A 13,928-nucleotide genomic window follows, 5' to 3' on the forward strand; every position below is an offset into this window, starting at 1 on the left:
AAATGATCCCTTAATATTAATAATCATGAATACAGTTTGGTCGTATATAAAAAAACTACGTTTGAAATGTTTCTTCTGCATGGCTAAAGAATAAAGAATCAACTCTGTGACTTCTTGTCAACAAAACTCAATTCAGTTTGAGCAAAGCCCTGTTGCCAAGCACATCTAACTTGTATATATTAGTGAGGTATTTAATAACTGAATTCTGCACAGTAAATGAGAAGTATCAGTCTGTATGACATGTAATATCCATGATTAAAGAGCCAGAGGGCCTCAGGGTGTTTTGTTCTGTTTAAGATGATTTATTCAGATGTCTTTGTGTCAGGGGAAAGCATCCACACATGGTTTTTAAACACAGAATATTGTGTTTTTAAATCTAAATGAACAAACTGTGCATCTGTCTGTGTCGTTTTTCCTCTGAATCAGCCTCATGCTGCTCACTTGTGCATGAAAAACAAAGTTCAGCTGTATGTTCTTGCTTTATCTAAAATGTCAGTGCAGTAATCGATAAGTGTGAGCTTCAGACACATTCATCCAATTTGTTAGCTGTTAAAAACTTTCTTTAAAAAAGTGATTGCTCTTTGTTCTCTGGTTAGGAGTTAGTTGGAATATCCTAACAATTATCACATATTCAAGGCACACCTGTATTTACTTACAAGGTGTGTCTGACATCGATATCTAGATGTTGTGTTTCTTGCAGGTTTGCTTATTTAATAATGTCAGCATCACTTTAGCCAACATGATGGTTGACAAACAGACTGTAATGAGAGCTGGGCACAGAGCCTAAGCATGTTTTCACAGCAAACAGAAATAAAACATAATTTGTGCTCTCTTCTTTTATTTATTGAGGATATTTTTATTTTTGTTCACATTAATGTGTGAATATTCTTACGAATTAAAAGCTCATTGCTCTTTGAAAGGGTGTACTTGCATTATAATCCTATTTTAACATTATATAAGCGGCATAAATTGGTCTTAAAATTACAATATTATAGTTTATATATCTGGGGCAATATTGTCAAACAAAAATAGCTATCGTGACAGTCCTAATTATACACGTAGGGAGCCTGATACTGGTACTGGCAGCTCGTAAGAAGTGCAGATACACAAGAGAAAGTCACAGCACGCAAAAGAGTGAATCGTAGACGTGCCGGTTCTGCCTTCCAGATGAGTGATAAAAACAATTACTATCTCGCTCAGATGCATTCTCAGGTATCAGAAAATGAGGCACCCAGTGATTCAAGTGGACTTCAACTCAGTACTACTGACGTAATACAGACAAAACACACTTAAGCCCCGCCCCCAATGGAGGGGAAAACACACCATCGCTCCCTCCACGACCATTCTGTTTGTTAGCAAGCAAACTGTCTAAAAGCTGCTGTTTGGTGAAATGTTCTACCAACAGGGTGAAGAACCACAACTAGAACAACTACAAGTTTTTTAAATCTGACAAACCAAATACTCAACTTTTAAGAGAACCAAACTGGATACAGACATATACAGACGTGAGACATCAGCAGTTACAATGCAACCCTGAAATTCAGTAAATTTAACGTGTATTTACGGTTGCAGGGCATTTTGTCACAAAGTTATATATCTAGAGTCAGTTTTAGGCTGACTAAATTTCTGTAAGTTAAGCTAATACTTGAAACTATGTAACTTATCAACTTTGTCCTTTCTGGTACACAGGGTGCTAAAATAATCATTTGATGTGTTTAATTCTTATACCTTTAGCTGGAAACAGACATTTTGTTAGAGTTTCAGTCCATGGTTTGTATCTTTTGCTCTTTGCAATTCTTATAAATGTATTGTTTTTATATTTGTTTATTTTATTTTTTTTTACTTTTTACTTTTGTTTTTAATGCCATACTGTGAAGCTCTTTTAGGTGCATTTTACGTATGAAAGGTGCTATACAAAACAGTTATTATTATGGTTGTGTTATATTGTGCCTTAAAGCCACTGAGTTTAGTACTCAATCCTCGTCCTGGTTGATAAAAACTGCCAAAAGTAACCCGACTTAAGATAGCACGGTTATCATTATCACAGCACTGATGTTACTAATGTTATTGAATTAATGTGTAATGACTGAGAGGACAAGAGAATTATAAATACAAAGCTTGGAATACTGTAGAAAATGTTTGATATGAGACTCACTGCTGTCGCTCCTGTAGGAGGGTCCCGGTACTGCAGCAGGAAGAGGGGACGCCGGGACAAAGGTGCTATCCGGGGCAGAGTCAGACGTCCTACCTGCAGGTTGAACAAACATGAGAGACCTGCAGAAGTTTCTAATTACTGATTCTAACTTCTTGCATGTGCATTTTTAAAAGAATCATACCAGCTGTACCATACGGAGTGGGATTTCCAATCTGCATTCCAGTTTCCTCTGCAGAATGCAACACGTCCATGTCCAGCACGCACACAACATTCCTTAAAGACGCAGAGAAAATAAGGCCACAGGGGATTAAATGCAGCAAAAAAATATACAGAGAAGGAAGGGAACACACATACCTGCCATCTGACAATGTGTTGATAGTGGTCTTCTTGATTAGGCACACACAGTGAGGCTCAAGCAGATTCTCTTCCTGCAGATAGTTCATCTGTGTGGCCAGCAGGAACGCTATGTACACAAAAACAGACATACGTTGATTAAAAAAAGATGATTCAACAGATTTATCTATTATTATCTTCTGAGTAGAGCTTGACAGATTGGTGCTTATCAGTATCAGCGTATATTTTATATGGGCCTATAGAAAACTGTTTTTACATAATACATAACACAGAAAACACTGCTTGGGGTTTAGAAATTTTATTGGTGATTTATTTTATTTTTATTTATTCTTTATTTAGGTAGTCAACAATTGAGTGACTGATCATATCGGATTATATTTATTTAGCTATTTATTTTATTTGTGTTAATTCATTAATTAAATAGTTAGAAACTGAAGAACAAACAAATGTATTGTATAGTATGTATGGTATATGATATAGCATATATGAATGTATGCTTGTATGATTTTCGTCCTCTTAAATTGGTACTGGTATCGGCCTTTTGCTGAATAGTATTTTTGTATTTTACAATTTATGCTATTATTGGATTTAACATGTTTGGCTCCTGCAGGATACTCACAAGTCATCGAGTGCTGACCGTCACTCATCGAGAGCCGGAACCGGGGTGGAGAGGAATTCTTGACCTGACCAATTTTCTGACAAACACAGAAAGAAAAAAGGATTTATAAGCAGAACAATAAAAGGTTTAAAGTCTCAGGATCATCATGCTTGACAGCGGACATTGGACTTTGGCATGACGATTTATTAATTCAACTATCCTGTGTACAAAGAAGTAATAAACTAGTAAAAGTAATTTAGACAATGATAATAATCTTCATTTAATCTGCTTATCTTTTTCATATTTATTAAAAAGTCACAGCACAGATCTGCTGATCTTTAAGAATCAACACTAAATAGTATACGAATGGTAGAGAGGGATTTTTAAGGGTGTCATGATTTAAATTTTAATAGAAAATCGATCGAAATGAGCTTTCAGTTTCAGTTATCAAAATCCAAAAACAGGATTTGTGAAATTGAATGTTTAAGTGTGGTATAAGCCAATATAAAAAAGGCAGACATATCCCACTTAATACCATATAGCCTGTCTTTTCAAAGAAGAATTTGAAAGTGTGAAGTACAGTTATCTGGGTATAAAACTAAGTCTAACCATGGCTGAACCTTCAGTGATGGAAAAGAAAATGTTTAAATTTCAAAATTATTGGATTTGGAAAATCCTGACACCACTTGTGTGTCTGATCCTGAGGCAGAACTGTTTGTAAACAAGCGTCAGGATCAGCTGAGTGAGGCTCAGGGCTTTCCAGCTGACAGAAGAGAGGGATCAGGTTGTTTTAGGTCCAACCAACACTTAACTGGTCATTTTTTAACAATAGAAAAATTTATAAACAAGTGAACTCTTTACTCACCAGCAGCTGCAACACAGAGTTGTCGAGCTGTATGCCACTGGCCAGGGCCTAAACAACAATAACAAACATGGACTTGTTAGTACCTACTGCCTGGCCTCGTCATATTACTATGCTATTGATGCAAAAGTTAACGTTATTAGCAGATGACTGAAGTTATAATTACTCTGTACCGCCCCTAGGAGATAAACAGTTTCTCCAGCAAACCACAAATGTGTGGGAGGAATTGGCCAAAAGGCAAGAATTCAGCCTAAACACATAACTAATGCATTGTTTTGCGACAACATTTGAACAAATTGGGCATTTATTTCACCCCACTATCACACAAAAAGTATTTTACAATTTTAAACAGCAGCTAAGTGTAAACTATATGGCTGTTAGTGCTAACATTTCTGCAGATTCAGCTGTTAAACTAAACTATTAACAGCTGACAGTGCTAACAGCTGCAGCTAGCTGTTATGCTTCATATCTGCCTCGTATTTCAAGTCATGAAAAGGGTGAAAACTGTATTTTATTTGTTATATTACTATGTATGCTTACCTGAATGGCCCCCTGTGTGAGGCGTACACTCATGTCCCCGGGTAAAGTCTTTCTAAAGCTGCAGCTTTTGAGCTTTTCTCGTGCAGAGCTCAGTGAGTGAAAGGTACGGCACTTATCGCGAGAGGAGAGAGAGAGAGCAACGTGATCGGAAACGCGATTACATCGGATGTGGCAAATTCATGCCTTCAAAATAAAGGTGAGGATATTGTTCGACACCAGATTATTTAAGTAAAATGTTAAAAGTTACTTCAATTCAAAACGTAAGGCCAATGGTACATTAACAAAAGCATCATGCATTCAGGAAAGCTCACTCAAGGACAGCCCACATCAGGCAGTAGTGTAAGTGTAAGTGTTATTACTTTTATTATTCTATACTTCTAATTCTCTTTAGCCCTCAATATAATACTGACATGCTTAGTTATTATGTAGCAGCACAACGCTATAACCAATTGCCTGATGTGTCATTGTTGTATTTTTTTTAAATCCAGACTGAAACCATGTTGTTCTAAAATTCTTTTTAAAGAATTTCTATCAAAATCCAAGGTCTTATTTGTTCATTTTAAGGATGGTGTGTCTAGACTTTGTTGGCTGGGGTAGCCCAAGTGGGATAATGACTTTTCAGGGGTGAAATGAAGTGTGAGCAAAATAACATTAATTTAACAGTTCTATGTTCACTACTTATATTTACTTGTCTTACTAGATTGCATCATCTTAGAGTTTCTTACATTCCTATGTTTAAAAAGGTAATTTAAGATCCACAGTGGCACTGGAGTGGTGCAATACTTGCCGCCATACTTCTGTCATTAGTTACAAAATTTAAACAAATAGCATTTGGTCCAGTTTCTTACTTGGCAGATAGTAGTTCATTGTATCATTGCATTTACATACAATTCATATACAGTTCAATTCCAGTCATTGTTTGCATACATCTGTTGATATCATTGTTGTATTATTATTAAAAAAAATTATATTTATGTATTTATTTTCATTATTTTTCTCTTACTTTTTAAAGTTTTATTTCTATAACAATGTGTTTCCTTTTATTTAACTTTTGGTCTTGTGTTGTTGTTTTTTAACCTTCTCTGTACAGAAGCTCTATTATTATTATTATTAGTAGTAGTAGTAGTAGTAGTAGTAGTAGTAGTAGTATCATCATTATAACATTTCATATTTTGTGGCCCCCACCTTGATATGAAAGTTTAATGTGAGTTTTATATGAACAGCACTTTACCGTGTTGTGTGTGGAAGGTCCCTTTTATTACTTTTTTGGTCTATTTTGTGTCTTTTTTGTAATTTTGTGTCTTTTTTGTGTCATTTTGTGTCTTTTTAAATAATTTTGTGTCTTTTTTGGTCATTTTGTGTCTTTTTTTTTTTTAAAAACAATTCTGTGTCTTTTTTGGTAATTCTGTGTCTTTTTTTGGTAATTTTGTGTCTTTTTTTGGTAATTTTGTGCCTTTTTTTGTAATTTTGTGTCTTTTTTTTGCCTCCAGCGGCCCCCAGGTAATTTGAGTTGGAGACCCCTGGTTTAAAGCAATGGGTTTGACAGTACTCCTTTTAGTTTGAAGGTTGTGCACGGAAACGCGATTTTCATCCAAGCTAACTTTCCAGCGCTTCTCTGTCTGCAGCGAGCAGGTGTGAAGTGGACCCAAAACAAAGCCTAAACCTTCCTTACACTGCTCGTGTGTTTTACCTGGAACTCATGATGGATCTCCCGCTCGTCCAGTGGCAGGAACATGTGGCTCAGAGATGGAGCGGACTCGATCCTGAGCTGAAGGAAAAGTTTACATCTCTGCACGAAGTCGATGATGTTTTCAAATGTAGCCTCACTCTGACAACGTGAGTGGCTAGCTTCAGTAGTTTGTGGGTTTCATGCTTCTGTCCCATCAATATTAAGTGTATTATCTAAATGAAGTGCCATTAACTAATTAAAGCGTTCTGTTGTGGTGGAATGTAACTAAGTAAATTTTTTTCTTTACTTATTTTATTTTATTTAACTCTATACTTCTACTTCAGTACATTTTAGAGGCAAACATTGTACCCTTTACTCTACTACATTTAGCTGACAGCTTTAGTTACTTTTCGGGTCGAGATTTAGCATAAAAAACGTGATAAATTTAAAATGATTTCACATTTTTATAAATTAAACCTCATTACAGTATATTAAGTAATTAAATTAGCCCTACCTTGAGAAAATGAAAACGATGCTTACATAAACGCATCAATAATAATAATCCAATATTATATTTGGAATATATAAAACATTTAAGTGGGAACATTCTGCATAACGAGTACTTTACTTTTGATACTTTAAGTACATTTTCTCATACTCTCATGCAGTAAAGGATCTAAACACTTCTTCCGTTGCAGCTTTACACACTTTATATTCACTTGACAAATGTGATCTTTGATTTTCAGAGCTTAAAACTCTAAATTCTGTTTTTTGTTTTCTGTATTTATATTTGCTCATACATTTCATGTTAAGCATCTTTGAGTATTTTTTAAAGCGCTTAATGAAGCTTATTAGTTATAAAATGGGACTATAAACATAAATCCCAGTCTTTTATGCTGCTGGGGAACATTTAGACACAGAGGCACTAAATTAATTCTTGTTCACGAAGAAAGTTTCTCAGTAATTTTTCTTATTTGTGTTTTACAGCCAGGATGATGTGGACTTCCTGCAGTCCATCTCTGCAGGACACTCTGTGCAGAAGGATGCAGAACAAGCAGCCAAATGCAGAGAGAGAGGAAACTGCAGCTTCAAGAGCAGAGACTACACTGCAGCTGCTCTGCACTATTCACAGGTGAAGTGAATATATGGATAATTTAACCTGAACTGACTTCCTGTTCTGTTTCATTGACATGCATTAACATGCAGCTCCTCTGTCTCCTCTTCTGCCAGGGCCTGTGTTTGTCTCCTCTCAGTTCCAAGCAGCTGTCTCTGTGCTACGCCAACCGCTCTGCTGCTCTCTGCCACCTGCAGCTCTACCAGGTAAGATCTGCCATCTTCATCAACTCAGTCATGAGGTTGTGTCATAGTTTTTAATCACTTTGCATTAGCACTACCTCCATTAACACACACTCTATTACAGGGGAAGGTCTATGTAGAAGTTCTGGTGGTTAGACTATACTGTACCTTCACTGCTGTTTTTTTATTCTCATGTTTCTGCTTTCCTCCATGTATTTCATAAATAAAATAGACATAAACAATGGTGAGGGAAGTTTTCAGATCCTTTATTTCAGTAAAAGTACTAATACCACACTGTAAAATTACTCCACTACAAGTCAAATAACTTACTGAATTCAAAGCAGGAAAGCCTCAAAATGTACTTAACCCAAATAACCCAAATATATTATTTTATTATTGTTGTTATTGATGCATCTATGGAAGCAGCATTTTACTGATGTCAAGGCAGGGCTTGATAAACTGTGGTTATGTGGTTTCATTTTTAAAAATGTGAAATCATTTTAAATTGATCATGTTTTTTATGTTAAATCTCGACCTGAAAAGTAACTAAAGCTGTCAGCTTAATGTAGTGGAGAAAAAAGTACAATATTTGCCTCTAAAATGTAGTGGAGCATAAAGTTACATAAAATAGACATAATAAGTACCTCAAATCTGTACTTAAGTATAGTACGTGAGTAAAATCACTGGACATATTACATACAAGTCAAGGAGGAAAAGGGTCAATGAAGGACCAGTTTCAAGTTCTTTTAACTCCCACAATTATTTCCATCTGTAGGTCGACTCAAAGTTTCACCTGTGTTATAACTTTATAGAAATAGTCTTTTTACTGATGGTCTTGTTTCCTTGTGAGAGTAGGTCATATAGAGGTATTAGTATTAAATTGAGGCTTGTTCATAAGCACTTAAAACTTCTTGTAATTGCTTAAAATACGTTATTAAATTCTCATCTTTATGTTTTGCTCACGGTCACTTGGATTGCCTCTGGTGTTTCTTTGTTTTTCCCCCTCAGGACTCCCTAGATGACATTGACAGAGCGTTAAAGAACAACTATCCTTCACATCTTTCACACAAACTCGAGGACCGGCGCACACAGTGCCTGAAGCACCTCTCTGAGGGTCAAAGGTCAAGAGAGGATCATCACAGTCCTGCCACAAAGAATCAGAGCCACCCTCATGGAATAAAAAGGGCATCTGCTGGACCTCTCACATTTGGGATTTGTCCTGAAGCTGCTGTTTGCTTCAGCGCAGAGAAAGGGCGCCACCTTGTGGCTGCAGAGAGAATAGCAGCCGGGGAGGTGATTCTTCATGACAGGCCGTACAGCTGCGTGCTCATACCGGGGATGGAGGAGGTGGAGGGGAGGAGAGGGAGGCAGGAGGCAGAGAGAGGAATGGAGCACCGGCGCTGTCACAGGTGTCTGACTGAAACGCTGCATCCTGTTCCGTGTGACGGCTGCAGCTACAGTCGCTACTGTTCAAATTCCTGTCAGAGAGATGCCTGGGAGGAGCATCACCGCTGGGAGTGTCCCCTTGGAGCAGAGCTGATCGTGACGGGTGTGATGTCACAGCTCGCTCTGAGGGTGACACTAAAGGCGGGGTTAAAGAAAGTTCAAATGGCCAGGGAGCCAATCCAAGAAGAGCATGGTGACTCCTGTCCATGTCATTTACACTACGGGGACTCTTACCTGAGTGTTTTCCACTTACAGCACCACCTGAGTCACCACAGCCCTGGTGTGCGTTTCCTGTGTGCGCTGACCGTAGCAGCTCTTTACCTAAAGCTCAGCAGGGCAGGACCACCTTCATCCTGGGAACTAAGCAGAACCTCAGAGACGGACAGCCAATCACAGGACCAGGAGGGAGGTACAGCAGAGTGGTGCTCGGAGCTGTGGCTTCTGGGAAGTGCAGTTCTGAGGCACATGCTGCAGCTGAGGTGTAACGCTCAGGCCTTCGTCACGCTGCAGCACACAGGTGACTCATTTCACCTGGCCTCAAAATGAATTTTGTCACAATGAAGAATCATAACTATGTCTCAAAGTTACAATTATAAAAGCACTTTGTTCCTTCTTTAGTGTCCAAAATTCAAACATGTTTATCAATCAAAGTGCTTCACAGATGATTGACAAGTTGATAATAAGAACAAGTGAAGACCATAAAAAAGACTATTTAAATCAATTTAAAACTTAAGAGACCAATCCACAAAAAAATAAACTTACTAGGTATAAGAGTAATTATAGTAAAATAATTAAATACAAACTAGATGAAAACACAAAAATAAAATGCAACAAAAAACTAAAAACTGATAAAAAAGACAAAGTTAAATAAAGTCAAAAAGAGGATAAAATTACCAGTATATAATTATTATTATTGCATTGTTGGATTAAAAAAATATATTTTTTATTTATTTTACATTTGCAGTAATTTTTGGATTTTTTTAAAGACATGTTAAAGGGGCATGGTATGGAAAAGTCTGGTAACACCTGATCTAAACGGTTGTTGTTACATTTGCTGGTGATTAATTTATTCAGCTCTACTGTAATTCTCTCCATGTTTAAACTGTGGTCCATGATGGAAGAATTTATACTTTTATATTAATTACATCTGTCTTCATGCATCTCACAGGAGCAGCAAACTCACTGGTGCAGTCCAGCAGAGAAATCCGCATTGCTACGGCAATATTCCCAACTCTCAGCCTTCTGAACCACTCCTGCTGTCCCAACACCAGTCTGGTGTTCAGCACTGGGACCAGTGAGGCTGCAGACTGCAGTGACACTGTGGCTGAGAGCAGCAGTACAGATCGTGGAGTCACTGTGACTGTCAGAGCAGCTAAAGCAATCTCTCCTGGACAAGAGATCCTGCACTGTTATGGTAGGAACATGTGTCCAGTGAGTGCAAAGGGATGGTTATGGTGCTGACATATATTTAAGAAGAAATATGGGGCTTTACATTAAGTGTACAGTATCTCACAAAAGTGAGTACACCCCTCTCATTTCTGCAATGTTTTAATTATATCTTGTCATGGGAAAACACTGAAGAAATGACACTTTGATACAATGTTAAGTAGTCACTGTAGAGCTTGGATAGCAAAGTAAATTTATTGTTACTTCAAAGTAACTCAAAATACAACAATGAATGTGTAAAATGCTGGCAACAAAAGTGAGTACACCCCAACTGTAAATGTCAAAATTGGACCCAAATGTCAATATTTTGTGTGGCCACCATTATTTTCCAGCACCGCCGTAACCCTTTTAGGCATGGAGTTCACCAGAGCTTCACAGGTCGCCGCTGGAATCCTCTTCCACTCTTCCATGATGACATCACGGAGCTGGTGGATGTTGGAGACCTTGCGCTCCTCCACATGCCGTTTGAGGATGCCCCACAGATGTTCAATAGGGTTTAGGTCTGGGGACATGCTTGGCCAGTCCATCACCTTCACCCTCAGTTTCTTTAGGAAGGCAGTGGTCGTCTTGGAGGTGTGTTTGGGGTCGTTATCGTGTTGGAATACTGCTCCGCAGCCCAGTTTAGGAGGGAGGGGATCATGCCCTGCTTCAGTATTCCACAGTACATGTTGGCTTTCATTGTTCCCTCAATGAACTGTAGCTCCCCAGTGCCAGCAGCACTCATACAGCCCCAGACCATGACGCTACCACCACCATGCTTGACTGTAGGCAAGACACACTTGTCTTTGTACTCTTCACCTGGTTGCCGCCACACACGCTGGACACCATCTGAACCAAATATGTTTATCTTGGTTTCATCAGACCACAGGACATGGTTCCAGTAACCCATATCCTTAGTCTGCTTGTCGTCAGCAAACCTTTTGTGAGCTTCCTTGTGCATCTTTTTTAGAAGAGGCTTTTTCCTGGGACGACAGCCATGCAGACCAATTGAATGCAGTGTGCGGCGTATGGTCTGAGCACTGACAGACTGACCCCCCACCCCTTCAACCTCTACAGCAATGCTGGCTGCACTCATACGCCTGTTCTCCAAAGCCAACCTCTGAATATGACGCTGAGCGCGCGCACTCGACTTCTTTGGTCGACCATGGCGAGGCCTGTTTTGAATGGAACTTGTCCTCTTAAACCGCTGTATGGTCTTAGCCACCGTGCTACAGCTCAGTTTCAGGGTGTTGGCAATCTTCTTATAGCCTAGGCCATCTTTATGTAGAGCAATAATTCTTTTTTTTTAGATCCTCAGAGAGTTCTTTGCCATGAGGTGCCATGTTGAACTTCCTGTGACCAGTATGAGAGTGAAAATACCTAATTTAATACACCTGCTCCCCAATCACACCTGACACCTTGTTACACTAACTAGTCGCATTACACAGGGAGGAAAAATGCCTAATTGGTCCCAATTTTGGCTTAATTTTGAGATTTTCACTTGGGGTGTACTCACTTTTGTTGCAAGCATTTTACACATTCATTGTTGTATTTTGAGTTACTTTGAAGTAACAATAAATTTACTTTGCTATCCAAGCTCCACAGTGACTACTTAACATTGTATCAAAGTGTCATTTCTTCAGTGTTGTCCCATGACAAGATATAATTAAAACATTGCAGAAATGAGAGGGGTGTACTCACTTTTGTGAGATACTGTATATACAATTACTCACTTTATTTTTGCAGTGTTTTTCTCTTACTTTCCTTTTTGAGAGTTATAACTCTCTGTTATCCTCCCTCAGGTCCTCACAGCAGCAGGATGGCGACCCAGGAACGTCAGCGTCTCCTGCAGGAACAGTACTACTTCCTGTGTCAGTGCGAGGCCTGCACTCTGCAGCAACAGCAGGAGGAGGAGGGCTCAGAGGCTGGAGGCAGTAAACAGTCTGGACTTCTGTGTGGCAAGTGCAAAGGATCTCTCAAAGTATGCATTCATCACTGTTTCTGATTTTTCTTTCTTTGTATTATTATTATTGATTTCCTCTTTCAAACTATATCTTCCTACTGTTGCATCTTCATCATTTGAGACACTTTATCTGATTTCCAGAAATGCAGAGAGGACAGAGGATTCTTATGTTCGCAGGCATCCTGTGGTCATCGTCTGTCTTCATTTGAAGTGAGTCGGCAGCTGCAGGAGATCAGGGTCGACCTGGAGAAGGCTGTGGACCTCATGGAGAGAGAGAGGCCAGGTGGATCCACGTGCTGCAGATAAAGTATCTGGATACAGTGACGTATCATTATCTGTTACATCTCCATGTTGTTCTTCTGCTCAGATGAGGTCCTGAGGCTGCTGAGAAGGACCCAGAGTCCGTCTGGACTCATCCTTGCAGAGACACATCCAGTTCAGGGGGAGCTGGAAGATGCCACGGCCAGAGCTTATGCTACAATGGGTGAGAATAATAATACATACACTTTATTGTTAATACATGCCTCCTCTTGTATGCAGTGATCTGAGTATTTCCTGTTTATTCCAATCTGGACATTTCCTTCAGGCAGAGTGATCAGAGTGAACTGCTTTGTTCCTGCAGGTGACTGGAAGAATGCTGCCTCCCATCTGGAGAGAAGTGCTGCAGCTGTTGGCTCCCAGTACGGAGAAGACAGTATTGAACTGGGTCGACAACTCTTCAAATTAGCTCAGCTACACTTTAATGGGTGAGTTACTTGTACAGACAGCATGGAAAAACTTTCATGGTTTGTAATTTTTAGCGTCATATGCTAAGACGAGACATTACAGGCACAAAGTTTCTTGCAAAATGTACAAAATCTTACAATTACTATGGGTTTTTTTCTCAAATGGCCTTTAAAAAGATAGTAAGAGTTTTTTTCTCAAACAGATTTATACATTTATAGCCTGATCTATATGATATTTTATTCCTAAAAATACAGCAATTTGATGAATTTTTTAATGTATTTAATTTCTTTTTTTTTTTAAGGCTGACAGCTTTTCTGATTTATGGAGTAATAAAAAGATAGAAAGATATAAAAAAAAAATCCCTTATTAAAAAACTTTGACTCTGACAATTCTGAATGTCTGTCCCTTAAATGTGTATGCACAGTGCAACTGTCCCACGATCGTATCATTTTGACTGACATTATTAGCAAAAATAACATCCTCTCTCCTCTCCCTCTCCTTCTCCCAGTGGTGCCAGAGGCTCGGCCCTCTCTGTCATCCCCAAGGTCAGACGGCTGCTCTGCCTCCACAGCGGCCCTCTCTGTCACGAACTACAGGAGCTGCAAGCCATGGAGGACTGTCTGCGAGGGTACAGCAGGGTGTAAACACACAACAAGACATAAAACCTTAAAATATAATTTTAAACTGGGTCAAAGTGATTAAAATATATGGAAAATTTCTCATGGTGGGCCGTGTGTTTTTGTTTGTGATAAGAAATTGATATATAACTGTTTATAGGCACTTCTGTGTGTTTATATATGTGTAAGTCATTTGAAACTTTTTTTATACGGACAGGCTGCAGCTACCAAATGGCCAAAGGTATACATGCAGTTGATCGTGGCTCTCTGACCTCTT

At 38.7% G+C, this 13,928-nt stretch overlaps 2 protein-coding genes across 4 annotated transcripts in view; one reads left to right on the top strand and one right to left on the bottom strand.

The window, feature by feature from the left end:
- The window catches only part of LOC131986175 (replication protein A 70 kDa DNA-binding subunit-like), a 65,631-nt gene extending 59,372 nt beyond the window's left edge, over positions 1-6,259 (bottom strand). The window contains exons 1-7 of one of the 2 annotated variants that reach the window (XM_059351005.1): positions 6,200-6,259; positions 4,510-4,620; positions 3,973-4,020; positions 3,129-3,204; positions 2,510-2,618; positions 2,346-2,428; positions 2,156-2,248 (exon numbers count right to left, since the gene is read on the bottom strand). In XM_059351005.1, the coding sequence (XP_059206988.1) occupies positions 2,156-2,248; positions 2,346-2,428; positions 2,510-2,618; positions 3,129-3,204; positions 3,973-4,020; positions 4,510-4,620; positions 6,200-6,244 (565 nt within the window). In that variant the 5' untranslated portion in view covers positions 6,245-6,259. Of the gene's footprint in view, positions 1-2,155; positions 2,249-2,336; positions 2,429-2,509; positions 2,619-3,128; positions 3,205-3,972; positions 4,021-4,509; positions 4,621-6,199 lie in introns of both variants that reach the window. The other variant, XM_059351004.1, reaches the window with a different exon arrangement.
- Positions 6,084-13,735, top strand: smyd4 (SET and MYND domain containing 4). 2 transcript variants are annotated; one of them, XM_059351006.1, is made up of 10 exons: positions 6,084-6,345; positions 7,166-7,310; positions 7,409-7,498; positions 8,483-9,437; positions 10,089-10,334; positions 12,148-12,326; positions 12,450-12,591; positions 12,676-12,792; positions 12,931-13,054; positions 13,543-13,735. In XM_059351006.1, the coding sequence occupies exons 1-10, from the start codon at positions 6,209-6,211 to the stop codon at positions 13,676-13,678; spliced, it is 2,271 nt and encodes a 756-aa protein (XP_059206989.1). In that variant the 5' UTR covers positions 6,084-6,208; the 3' UTR covers positions 13,679-13,735. The 2 variants fall into 2 exon arrangements, with proteins under 2 accessions (XP_059206989.1, XP_059206990.1); XM_059351007.1 differs by having other exon boundaries at positions 12,486-12,591.
- Positions 13,736-13,928: the final 193 nt, after the last annotated feature.

The sequence above is a fragment of the Centropristis striata genome, chromosome 15 (assembly GCF_030273125.1).
Source record: "Centropristis striata isolate RG_2023a ecotype Rhode Island chromosome 15, C.striata_1.0, whole genome shotgun sequence".
NCBI lineage: Eukaryota > Metazoa > Chordata > Actinopteri > Perciformes > Serranidae > Centropristis > Centropristis striata.